At 34.3% G+C, this 13,571-nt stretch overlaps 1 protein-coding gene across 1 annotated transcript in view; it reads left to right on the top strand.

Annotated features, from left to right (window-relative positions):
* Nucleotides 1-6,371: 6,371 nt before the first annotated feature.
* LOC141338843 (protein NLRC3-like) overlaps nucleotides 6,372-13,571 on the top strand; it is a 31,433-nt gene continuing 24,233 nt past the window's right edge. Inside the window, exons 1-5 of the mRNA XM_073844459.1 lie at nucleotides 6,372-6,430; nucleotides 7,615-7,719; nucleotides 7,896-7,983; nucleotides 8,252-8,447; nucleotides 8,538-10,332. Coding sequence (XP_073700560.1) covers nucleotides 6,372-6,430; nucleotides 7,615-7,719; nucleotides 7,896-7,983; nucleotides 8,252-8,447; nucleotides 8,538-10,332 — 2,243 coding nt within the window. The remainder of the gene's footprint in view (nucleotides 6,431-7,614; nucleotides 7,720-7,895; nucleotides 7,984-8,251; nucleotides 8,448-8,537; nucleotides 10,333-13,571) is intronic.

Below are 13,571 nucleotides of genomic sequence, written 5' to 3'. Positions count from 1 at the left end.
TGAGAGAACTGACCCTGAACTGGAATCAAATCACAAACACAGGAGTGAATGACTTATGTGACGTACTGAAGGATTCATACTGTAAACTGGAGAGATTGAGGTCAGTAACATTCACATACAAGACTCAAAATGATGAAAATCACTTCAACAGTTTAAACCAAAACACTTTATACTCAATATCTCATGATGAGTGGGTTCATGGGTTCACATTATATTTGTGTCAAATTCTTCTCCTTAATGATTTGTTTGTAAGATGATCTTCTCTTCCTCTGTTTGTCTCTTTCTAGTCTTCGTAACTGTGGCATTACAGATGTTTCTTCTTTAACTCAGTCTTTGACAAACACAAAAGCACTGCAGTTTCTAAAAGAGCTTGATCTGAGACACAATAAGATTGGAGACTCAAAGCAGCGGCTCATTGATGTGCTACGAGACTCAAACTGTAAACTATTGTGAGTAAACTTCACTTTGTGATATTAAAGAGATCTTCAATTACCTCTGATATGTGGACAAATATTAACTTTCAAATATCTGTGAAAGGAGATGATCAAATGATCATCCAGCTTTATTTCAAAGGGTTTGTGTCAGAATGAAATGTAAAGTTGATCAAAATGTTGAACACAAAGGAGGAAAGAGAACAAAAGCAGACTGTCAGAGCTTTCTCCAACAACAGCTGCTTTATTAATGCCATCAGTAATAGTGAATCATTCCAGTTTGAAATAGATTTGGTCAGATTGGAGGAAAACGCTGGTAAAATCAGTGCAGATTCCAGCTTCAGCTCACAGCCGTCCAGCATCACATGATCAATGTCTCTGTCTCTTGTGTGATTTTACTTTGACAAGCAACACGTCACATTACTTTACACTTACTTTACTTTCACTTATTTACTGAGACCAATACAAATGTTGAAACTAGAGGAAAAACAGCTTTAACTAGTGGAACATTTAACTGAAAGGCTTTAGTTTTGAGGCAAAATCACATTAGTATTTGTTCTTGTGGTTTATTATATTTGCCGTTCACTCATTAGTGTGTGTTTCTCTTTATAGTGTCTCAACAGGAGTCACACAAACAGACAAACATATGAATGGAAATCATGTTCAGATGTATTTAAAACACAAATATTATTTTAGAAATATCTATGCAAGATCATGGAAATCTAACTTTAAATGAAACCGTAATTGAAATAGTAACTGATTTGCAAATTGTTTCACTGAACACTGACACTTTTTTTTCCTCTCTTTTCTGTTCCACCTTACAACCACCAAAAGATGCTAAATACTGTCTATCCTAGTTTTTTGGATCTTGATGAAAGGAGCAGTGAACATCAGGTGAGGATCCACAGAAGAGCTTCACTACTGTGTCTATGAGGAGAAAGAAATGTGTGATAAATGTGTGAATGTGATCCATACAGGTGAAGAGACTCAGACTTTACAATCAAATAATGCAGCATGTGTGTTAGAAACATGTGATACTGAATGATTCATGTTGATTTAGTATTCAAGCAAATGATGCTTTTGTTTTATTGAAAGCTGAAACAGGAGGAAGACGCTCAGATGAGTCTGTCTGGCTCTTCAGTTTAATAATATTTGTATTAAACTCATCCATAATGATTCAAATGTTTAAATGTGATTGTCAAGTGCAGCACTTAAATGTGTCAAAGATATAAAACAAGTCTACAATGTGAAAAGTCCATGTTATCTAAAACATTAGTTATCTCATATTTTATACACATTGTTATTCTATTCTACTTTATATTCAGTTATGTGTGTGTCTGTTGTTAATGTACAGATATCCAGTATATTGTCTTTGTTCTGTGGATGGAGTCTCTCCTTCGTCAGTCCAGACCAACTAAACATTTTTTGAACAGTTAACAGCATTTGTGTCTTTCTCGCTCCTCTATAGATAGTCAAATACATTGTCTTTATTCAACACATTTATATTTGCATATAAATACAGTGATACATATACAGTTTAAACTTTTTTTTTTTTTTAAAGTTCACCTACCTGATTTCAGTATTATTGAAAAACAGAAATAATTATTAAGAAATTATCTAATGTCTTATATCTGATATAAACTAGGATAGTATTAGTAACACAAGTGTCTTGAGGTCAAGAAAACGGATTAAAACGATATTTGATTAACTCAAGCAAATTCACAGAAATATTGGAAACCGATAAAATTGTTCTGCTTATAAAGTGTAATGCAAAACTTTGCGGTTTAAATCTCACAACGGTGTGAAAGGCCTAGCGCAATAGCGGCGTTAAACACACGGATAAGGTCAAGATATCTAACAATTGTAGGTGTACTTAGCAAAGATCAGTCTGTTGTGTCATTAGAATATATTATGAATATTTGTACGTTTATTTTCATTTCGATGTTTTAATGAACACTGCTACAGAATTTGTCTTCGTGGCATTCAATGCAATATTTTATTAAAAGATAACACGGTGGACTGTTTGAGTAATACTCTCATCTGTCACAGTTACTGTCCAGATTTCCCCGCTTACGGACATCCGGCTACACAGAACCTGTAACTCTATCATAACTATTTAAAAATAGATATACATTTCATGCCTGATAACTATTGTCATAGTTCTGTCTGTTTGTGTACTTAGTTTCTCCCATTGTCTTCCCCTGTCGATCTGTCTGCTTTGGTTTAGCCCTCATTATCATCATCCCCTGCACCTGTCTGTAATTATCTAGTTCCTTTATAAGTCTGTCTTTGAGTTCAGTTTACTGTCAGTCTTTGCTTTGTGTATACGTTGCGTGTGTGGAAAGGTTTCATGTTCCTGATCAGTCTGCTCCTTGGATATATTAAAAGACTCTGTTTGTAATTCGTGTCTCGTCTCATCGTTCCAGCACCAACCCGTATCAACTATGCAACTGACAAAAAAAAAATAATATTTAAGCTAAACAAACATTTACAATTCTGGAACATTAAGAGAACTAAGATATGTTAAAAAATGTTTTCTTAAAGAAGAAGAGATTATTAAGTCAAACATGACAAGCACGTAGTTGCAGTTGTACCTGTTTCCTGGAACAAAAAACTAAAAGACAAACACAACAACTGAATAAAATGGTCTGAATCATCCCTTTCGCTTAAAATAACTGTGATTTATTTATTAATGGCCTGTTTAGAGATGCGTACAAAGACAATAGTGATTCCACACCGTCTTCAACTTGTAATGTGTAACTTTATGTGTTTTTTAAATAAGATAGACGTACATGTAGCAGAGGAACAGTAGGATTGGCGATTAAGATTTTGTAGCCAGATCGGGGGAAAAAAGCTCTGAAGTACTTCACAATCTCGGTTTAAACACTTTCTTGTAGAAGGACCTTCATTTAATTCTCTTATACTGTACTAGTTCTTGTTTTCCTCCAAACATTCACAGCATGTTTGACTTGAGAAGTCTGAGAATAGTCTTCGTCTAAAAACTGTACAAAAACAATGACAAAGGTATAACGTAGTGGACGGACAATCAAAATCAATATTAAAAAAACTTCCACGATAGTTCAGAAGAGAGGGTTTCAGTATTAGGTATTTGTTAAACTGATCCATATTTATGTTGTGCAGACATATTTCTTGCATAAAAGACTATGTCTAAAAAACCTTTTCAATGGGGAGCAGTATAATGTTATGTTTCTTAATTGATCAGGTTACAACAAGGTGCCATATACCTCTAGCAAATCTGACAAAAGCAATGCTGAATGCTGACGGCTCTCATAGAGAAGGACTCACCTAAAGACAAATACAGTCCAACAAACAAGATGTGAACAGAGTCATCCGTAATCCTGATCATTTGATGACGGAAAATGTCAGTCGTAATAGATCAAGAGCAGGATTTCTGTATTCTGGATGCATTATGACACTTTACTTACATGATGTGTAACTGGGTAACTAGTCTTATTGAATTGATGATCGCGCTTGCCGTCTTATTTGGGGTTTGTAAATATAGGGGAAAAGCATGGATGATAAGATTTACTCTATATCTATGTGGGTCAAAAATAATAACCTAAGAAAATGGCCATAAACAGTTGAAACAAGCTCAGCTGATACAATTAGAAAAAGATTAACATTTAGAAAAAGCAATAAAAAAACATGGCACTCATGCAGAAATATTAAATAAAATATGTTGAAGGAATATAAAATGTGTTTTCTTTGTTCGGTTGAGAAGCCTCACCTGGTTCTCCTCTCCAGTTAAAAACATCACTTTCTTAAAACCATTGTGTCTAACATACTTGGTAGCATGATTGTCATTTTTATTATGTACAGTATTGACCACACATTTATCAGACTGATAAAAGTAGCAAATAAATATTAACAGTAAAATCATATACATAAAATGCTGCATATTGTATACAAGGTTTTAACATTCACCTCACATTGGGAGTCTGTTGTGGCCGAATGCTTTTTAATTCAACTTTTTAAGAGCAATGAAATATTCTCAGGAGAGCCACTGAACCACAGAAGACAGTCCTCACATGCGTTGTTTGATTCAAGCGTAGTTTACAACTCTGAAAAGTCAGTGAGTATCTGAAAGAATTTGTGTCAATGTGACATGAGATGCATTTGAAAAGTAGGAGCACAGCATTAAGTGCAGAACTAGATCATAGATCCACAGGATGTCAGATATTGGGCTCAGGATACTCTACGATATGGACACTTTTTAGCCTTTAAAACAGGACTATGTTTTGAAATAAAATAAATATAACATTTTCTAAAAGATACAACCTAAATATAGAGATTACCAGCTCTGCGTCTGACACAAGCTCCTTCGCATACATTTAAAACAAATGAAATATTATCTAGTTAAAGACTTTGGCAACATGTTTTATTGTGTGTTTGTGAAGGGATTAAACGTTGAAGATTATGTTTAAAATAAGAAACATTAGGAATCTAAAGCGATTGAAACCTAATACAAATTGTTCTTTAGTTGAAATTTAAGCAAGAACCACCGGACATCGTCTGTAGGGAACCTCTGTCTTAGAAAAAAGGTTAGCAGACTAACATCTCAGATCATCTGGTCTACTAGTCATCCATCTCCCCTTCCATATGTGTGAGGATCTGAAACAGACCATCAGTTTCTCATTGTTTTGTTTATATTTCAACTTAAACATTTTTGTAAATCTTTCATTCACAGAATGGACATCATTGTTTGCAGAAAAATGTAAGCCATTTTTATGATCACCTAAAACTTTTGTAAATGTTTATTTTTATACACTGTTACATATAATGTAATTGTATTTATAATCATCTTTAAAAGAAGCAAATGATGTGTTTTATAAGTTCAACAAACCTAAATAAATGTTAAATACATGTTAAAAATGTATAATAAATGATTTGTTTTGCTTTTCTTTAGTAACGTTTGTTACACTTTTTTTTTACTTGAGTCTCCTTTAGCTTCAAATGTGTATGATTTATTAGATGTATTATTATAGAACACATATACTAACATAAATGTGATTTATGATGAAATGTCTTGAGTCTTAGAATAATTTAGATCACTTGCAAACAATATTTTATTAAAAATAAAGTATGTTGAATTTTTTGTGACGAGTAGATGTACAGTTTGTACAGTAAAAACAATAAAAAACAACAACTTTAAAAATATAACAAATGATGTTTCTATAAATTATAAATATAATTCAGGCTCCAGTACAGCAGGTGGCAGTAACTGTTCAGCTCGTTCGAAACCCTACAGAAAAACCCACGAAGAAGACGAAAACGAAAGTAACTGCGGAAAACACTCAGATAGCAAAACAAAGCGATGCTCATAGGATTTTATCCAATATATGTCCTAGAAATCATTTTATAGATACAACTTTAGCGCAGACCCTACTAATTTTAACACTCGCGGACATTGTTTTTGTATTTAATCCAATCTGTCTGAGAGATATGAGAATTATTGCTGACAAACTACAGGCCTAAAGGACAGAAAATGATCGTTTCAAATACTGCTCTTCTTAGTGGACATTATTGCTGACAAACTACAGGCCTAAAGGACAGAAAATGATCGTTTCAAATACTGCTCTTCTTAGTGGACAAGACTGCAAGTAAGTTTTCCAAAAGGGGTTATTGAAGACGAATTTGTTTCTAAAGGTATTTCCGTATTTTCGCTTCTGTTTTTTTTTGCTGTTGTTTTGTGATGCGAAATCGAAAGTATGTTTAAATCCGCCATTTCTCGTGAAGACCATTTGTTTATTCTACATGGCAGTGCATTTGTTCATAACGGACTTTATTTGATCTAGTGTTTTGTGTTGCTGCTAACTCCAGATATTTCTTGATCTCATTAAGGGTCATCATCTCCAGGTCAAACTGAACAGCAGATAGTTTTCTCAACCCAGTGCTGATCTCTGGCAGTTTATCTGCAGTATGTCAGAGGAGCGAGGAAAGGACTCTCCGTCTGAGATGAGTCTCTCACACAAACTGAGGTAAGACTGAGTCTGTTTTCACACAATCATTTTAAACACTGCTGGACTTTCACATGTTTGCTCTAAAGAAGCTTTGCTAAAATAACATTAAATATATTTAAAAAGTAGCCAATAGATTATAAATATCTGAGAACTGAAAATCAGAATCATAATTTACAGTCGCTCTTCAGCATTTGATATGTAGATACTTGAGTAAATTATTCCACATCAGTGATTTTGTTTTTAGGTCATAAATGTATATTCAGACATTTAGAAATGACCACACACTTAATTTAAAGGGGTCATACGATGCTTCTTAATGTTTTCATTTTCCTTTAGTGTGTAATGTATCTGTTTGTGTAAGATCTTTAGAGTTATAAATGTCATAAGTCTCCTGCAAAGCGATTTATTCTCTCTAACAGAGAACACTGATCCAGAAATGAATAAAATACCTTGATTGAAGTCCAGATATTACTTTCACAAATGTCTGCATCACAATGTGAAATATTAGCGTATTAGCGAGTTGTAGTGTTGTCGTCATGTTGTGGAGACGCTGTGTGTTTGTATGCAAAAGCAAACCCGCTTTGTTTGGAATCAGTGGTTAAGATTTACTGTACTCATCATGCTGTTCCTGAGCCGTATGCAGTGCATACACACCTGAGCTATACACACCTAAATAAATTGTACATGAAATACAATAAACCACACCTATAAAAACAGTTTTTATATGTTGGCACTTCAGGACATTAAGTTGTTACGGTGAAAAAGAAAAATTATAATTTTATGAGATTGTATCTGAAAGGTAAGAGAGTTGCAAAATGAAAGCTTAACACTGTGAAAGGTTCAGCTCAGACTTGGACTCTGTATCAAATGGGTAATTATTACGACGACATTGTTACTGTTATTGTAACACCCAATAAACAAAGTGATGAACTTTTAAAATAGTGTCATATGGTCTCTTTAATTGAAGTATGCTAACAGAACTGTGTAACACTGACATTTCTTCTCTCAAAAAAGAAAAGGTTGTCTTCAATTAGATCAAAAATGCTTTACAGATATTGTGAAACAAATGTGAGTCTGTAAACAAGAATGACTGCTATCTTTAAAGCTCTGCAAGTGTTTCTGTGAAGGATTAGAGAGAATGAGTGCCAATATAAAACATGGATGAACCTCCTGTAGTAAAGTTTTTCTCTCTGCATCATTAGTGTAAGATCAGGATCACATGTGTCCAGCTCTGCGTCTGTGAAGAGTGACCGCTCAAAGGGTAACGTACCAGACTTCAGTGGAGAAACAGCATCACAAACCATACGGTATTTGATGTTTCTTATTTTTTCTTTACACGTGTTAGAAAGTGTATACTTATCATTAAACTTTATAGTTCATAAATGTATCAAATATTGTTTTTCCTTTTGCTAGAACATGTTTACAAGAGATTTTAGTCATATTTCCCCAGAAATGCAATAATTTGATTTATTTTATTGAGCAGCGGGCTTCAGAATGAAACCTTAGATCCAGATTCCCAGACTAAAAGGAACCACAAGGACTTTACAAACAGTTTCCTACAGATTTTCCAGGTAATGAAACGCATCTTCATGAATAATTAATAAATATGACAAACAAATGTGTTATTGAATAATAGTGCAAGAGAAATGTTATTTCTAATTCTTCTTGACCATTATTTTTTAAGAACCCATAAAATAATGTATTATTAATACTGACAGCTAATTAACATTTGTCTCAAACTGATTTTTTACAAACATTTTTAATTATTAAAAAAATAGTTTTTATCAAATATGGATGAAGATTTTTTTTTCTTTCATTTATTTTTTACTTGCTTTGTAGGATCTTGAGAGCATAATAATTACATTTCTAAAGAAAGAACTGGACAAGTTTAAGAAAATATTACAAAAAGAGGACGTACAATACTTTGTGAAGGATTTTAATGAGAACAGATGCAGTATCAAAGAAGCAGCTCTTGATCTCACGCTCTACTTCCTGAGAGAGATGAAGCAAGATGAAGCTGCTGATACTCTAGAAGGTAAGAGACTCATGGCAATCTGCCAGACTCACTTATAAATGTAGGAGAGAAAATAAGATTAAAATATTCTGTATTTTTGTTTCTGTTTAGATGAGCTGCTCTTCATTCATCAGCTAAAATGTAGCCTAAAGAAGAAATATCAGTGTGTGATTGAAGGAATTGCAAAGCAAGGTGACTCTACACTTCTGAATAACATCTACACAGATCTCTATATCACTCAGGGTTGTAGTGAACAGGTCAATACTGAACATGAGGTAAGACAGATTGAAGTTGCTTCCAGACGTCATGAATCAAAAGAAATACAGGTTGAATGCACAAATTTGTTTGAAGCACCTGAACAAGACAAGCAGATCAGATCTGTACTGACAAAAGGAGTTGCTGGCATCGGAAAATCAGTCTCTGTGCAAAAGTTTGTTCTGGATTGGGCTGAAGGAAAAGAAAATCAGGATATCAGCTTCATATTTCCTCTTCCATTCAGAGAGATGAACTTAAAGGAGAAAGAAAAACTAAGTTTGATGGACCTTATAACTCAGTTTTTTCCAGAGTCAAAAAATCTGAACCTTACAAGAATGAACCAAAAAGTACTGTTCATTCTTGATGGACTGGATGAATGTCGACTTCCTGTAAACTTTAAGGATAATGAGACATGTTCTGATGTTTCATCACCAGCCTCTCTGGATGTTCTTCTGACAAACCTCATCAAGGGAAATCTGCTTCCTTCTGCTCTCATCTGGATCACCACCAGACCAGCAGCTGCCAGTAAGATTCCTCCTGACTGTATCGACCGGCTGACAGAGATACGAGGATTCAATGATGCACAAAAGGAGGAGTACTTCAGAAAAAGAGTCACAGATGAGAATCTGGCCAAAGAGATTATTGATCATGTTAAACAATCAAAGAGTCTCTTTATCATGTGCCACATCCCAGTCTTCTGCTGGATTTCAGCCACTGTTCTCCAGAACATTTTAGAGGAGAAAAGAAATAATGTTGTGAAAAACAATCAGGCTGATGATGTCTCCAAAACTCTGCAGTCAAATACTGAAGACACTCCCAAGACTCTGACACAAATGTACACACACTTTCTCAGATTTCAGATCCAGCAGAGCAGACGAAAGTATGATGGAGAATATACACCAGATGTTTCCTGGGATAAAGATGCCATCTTTTCACTGGGGAAACTGGCATTTCAACAGCTGGAAAGAAACAATGTGATCTTCTATGACAGAGATCTGGAAGCCTGTGGTATTGACGTCTATAAGGCATCAGTGTATTCAGGCATGTGTACCCAGATCTTTAAGGAGGAAACTGGGATTGTTCTTGGTACCATGTACTGCTTTGTTCACTTGAGCATTCAAGAGTTTATTGCAGCTCTTTATGCACATTTAAACATAAAAAAGAAAAGTATATTTCTTTTCAAAAGTGAAACCATGATTGATTTGCTCAAGACTACAGTGGACAAGGCACTAGAGAGTGATAATGGACATCTGGATCTTTTTCTTCGATTCCTCCTTGGTTTGTCACTCCAGTCCAATCGGCGACTCTTACAGGGTCTGTTGACGCAGCAAAATGACAATGACAAGAGCAAAAAGGAAGTTCAGTACATCAAGCAGAAATTTGAAGCTAATCTGTCTCCAGAGAGATCCATCAATCTGTTCTACTGTCTGAATGAACTGAACGACCAAACTCTGGTGAAAGACATTCAGACCCACCTTAGCAAAGGAAGTCTCTCATCTGCTGATCTTTCACCTGCCCAGTGGTCTGCTTTGGTCTTTGTGTTGTTGACATCAGAGGAGGAGCTGGAGGAGTTTGAGCTTCAGAAATTCAAGAAATCAGACGAGTGTCTCATTAGATTATCAGCAGTCATCAAAACCTCCAAAAGAGCTCTGTAAGTTAATCATTTTTTGCTTTCATCTTTTATCTAGGGCTCCCATGCATCTGGAAAACCTGAAAAATTATTCTTAAAAATAATTACTGATTTTCTTTAGTCCTGGAAAATACGTGGGAAATTAGAGAAATATACACTGTGTGCATAATTATTAGGCAGAAGAAAAAAAAGTTGCATGTTAATTGCAAAAAAGTAAGAATTAATGTTAAGAATTAGATATGAAACCATCAGGAACCATTTAGTCTCCAGTGCCACCATTTTCCAGAACTGCAACCTACCTGGAGTCTCCAGAAGTGCAATGTGTCAGGTTCTCAGAGACTTTCTCTTTTGAGTTTATCCTCCAGAATTTGGCAGTAAGTTTTGGGACTTCAGTTTTAGTCCATCTCCTGTCCTGAAATGTCTGTCTTGCAGAGATGGACCAAAATGAACTCTTAACCCTTGTGCGACCTTATGGACATTTTTGTCCATTTCAGTTTTGTTTTTTGTTTTAAGTGTGTCTGTGTTAATGCCAACTGCATAAATCGTGGCTCAGGTGTGTATTTTTATTGAAATTTTAACATTTCACCCTCATTTCCTTCAAAAAATCGATTTTACCCTCCGTTCAAAAAATACTCACACTCAGGACCTTAAGGACAAAAATGTCCACATTGAAACCCATTAAAACTGCATTTTTTTTTAACCCAGGGCCATTTGACTATAAAATTATGCAACATTTGCTAATAGGAATTCATTCCATCGGAAAGGCTTCAAATTTTAAATTTTTACAATTTTTTACTAGATCGTGCCATTTTTTTCAAATTTGGCATATGAAAGAAATACTCACTTTTTTGTGTTTTCTGCTTATGCATATTATAGCCTATTATAGAGTCAATTGGAAAAATAATGCAGCTAAAATTGTGTGGGTATGTTGGTAAGGATGTCAGAGTGTGGTTTGCATGTGTTTACTAAATTTTTTATGGGTGTAATATGTTTGAAAGAAATGATATTGCACTGGCAATCAAAAATCCCACTCCATATATGAGTCTCACCCTTGGCAGGGTCATAGGGCCATGTGAAAACTAGGAATAAGGTCAAAGAAGGTTAATTGAGCGTTGAAGACTTTTCTTTTTCACCCAAACACACATCTTATTCCTTGATTGCACTTTTTCATTTGTTATTGTTTTTGTACAAAGATAAAATGTGAGCTTGAATTTGATTTAGAAGTTCAGAAGCCCTTAAACAGATTGTTTTTGTTTTCACCACAAGAAAACACTGATTGTTTAGTCAGAGTGTTCGCACAGTCCAGACAGACAAAGCAAAACCTATACATATTTGGTGCTTGAGGGCTTGGTCATTTCATTGCTTGCAAGATGAAGAGACGTTACTCAGCAGAGGAATCTCTGGAGCTAGTGTTGCCCACTGACAGACAGCATTATGGAAAGAAACCAGTTTTTAAAGCATTACAATTCTGAAAATGAATTAATGTTTGGTAATTATGAATGGAAGAGATGCTGATGAAAAACAACAGTCAGTGAAAGTAGAAAAAATATATTAATATATAAAATTTCTATGACAGTTGTTTGACATGGATATTTTTGTCCATTATGGCCCTAAGTGTTAGTTTTTAAAAAAAATCTGACACTACATAAAAAATATAAATGCCTCAAAATTAATGTTGTTGTTCTTCATTGACACACCCAAGAAGCTAATAAGTAAAGAAAAAAATTCTGCTTATCATTTAATATATGGAAATTAACTACTATTTTTCATTTTTTCATAAAAAACACCTGTGGCATTATGTAAACAAACCAGAATTTAAAGGGTTAAAATTCTGAAAATTAATGAATGTTTGGTATCTATGGATAGAACACATGCTGGTTAAAAAATTGACATCAGTGAAAGTGGGAAAAAATATTAATAAATCATATTTTTTATGGCAGTTTTTGGACATGGACATATTTTGTCCATTTTGCACCTATGTGTAACTTTTTTTTTTTTTTTTTTTTGAATGCACAAGGGTTAAAGCTTACTGCCAGATTCTGGAAAATATATTTTTGAAAGGTGCTGCAAGAGGATGTGGTGCTGGTCCTTTAAGAGCCACTCTCAACTCATCTGTCTATAAAGTCTATATAAAAAAAACAGTCTCCATGTTTTTCACAACACTTCAGAATGTTATTCTTATTAATTGAGTCATTTTTTAGTTTTTTTTGCCCAAGCAAAGTCTCTGAGAACCTGACACATTGCACTTCTGGAGACTTAAGGTAGGTTGCAGTTCTGGAAAAAGGTGGCACTGGAGACTAAATGGTTCGATGGTTTCATAACTAATTCTTCATCGTAAATCTTTGGAATTATCATGCATCTTTTCTCCTCCACCTATTTTTCTGACAATGCAGACGCAACAAGCGTTTTTCTGTCCGGTGGTCATGCCTTAACTTTGCAAATTCCAGTATTGCATTAGTATTGCATCCTTCTCATGCGCATTTAATAGTTTTAGATTTTTCAGTCTGAAGTAAATCTTTTTTTTTGGCTCATTTTATCTGTAAAAGAAAATGTGCCTAATAATTCTGCACACCTGAATATGAGGAGTTTTTCACTTCCAGCCTTCATGGACAATTATATTTCACTTATAAATAATTAAATATGAAATGAATAGTAGTTATTAAGATTGATCTGGTTTGGAATTGGTCAAATGTGCTTGGAAAAAATATGACCACAATATCAGCGTGCCTAATAATTATGCACACAGTGTATACTATCATGAAAATCTTGTTAAATTATAACATTTATAAATTTTAATGTAGTGTTTTCAAGGTTTGAAAAATGTTTGGATTTTGGATGAAGTGCTTGAAAGTGCTTGAATATGCAGTTGCATCAATTTCATATTAATTCGCTTTTATATTAAATAGTAATTTTTTTGTTATGCTGATGGAACAGAGCAGCAGATAAAATATACCGGGAGCCTATTACTCAGTCCATGATGGCTTGAAAACGTCAAATACGTATTATGTTTAAAACGAGAATTTGGGGCTCACAAAATCACCAGCCCGATGTCTCGGGGCTGTTGTGTTTTCTAGTCGGGCTACCAAAATGTTTCACTGGACTATTTTAAAGTAGAGGGCTCCTGTTGGTCCTTAAAACACCTCAATTTAGTTGTATCAAATTTAAGGCTATAAAAAGTTTTAAATTTATTAAATAGTATAAGAAAAGGCTTAATTATAAGTTTAAGAGTTGGGAACAGAAATACTAGAATCGGGATAGGC

The sequence above is a fragment of the Garra rufa genome, chromosome 7 (assembly GCF_049309525.1).
Source record: "Garra rufa chromosome 7, GarRuf1.0, whole genome shotgun sequence".
NCBI lineage: Eukaryota > Metazoa > Chordata > Actinopteri > Cypriniformes > Cyprinidae > Garra > Garra rufa.
Note: the sequence above shows the minus strand (reverse complement) of the source record. Positions and strands in the feature narration are given on the sequence as shown.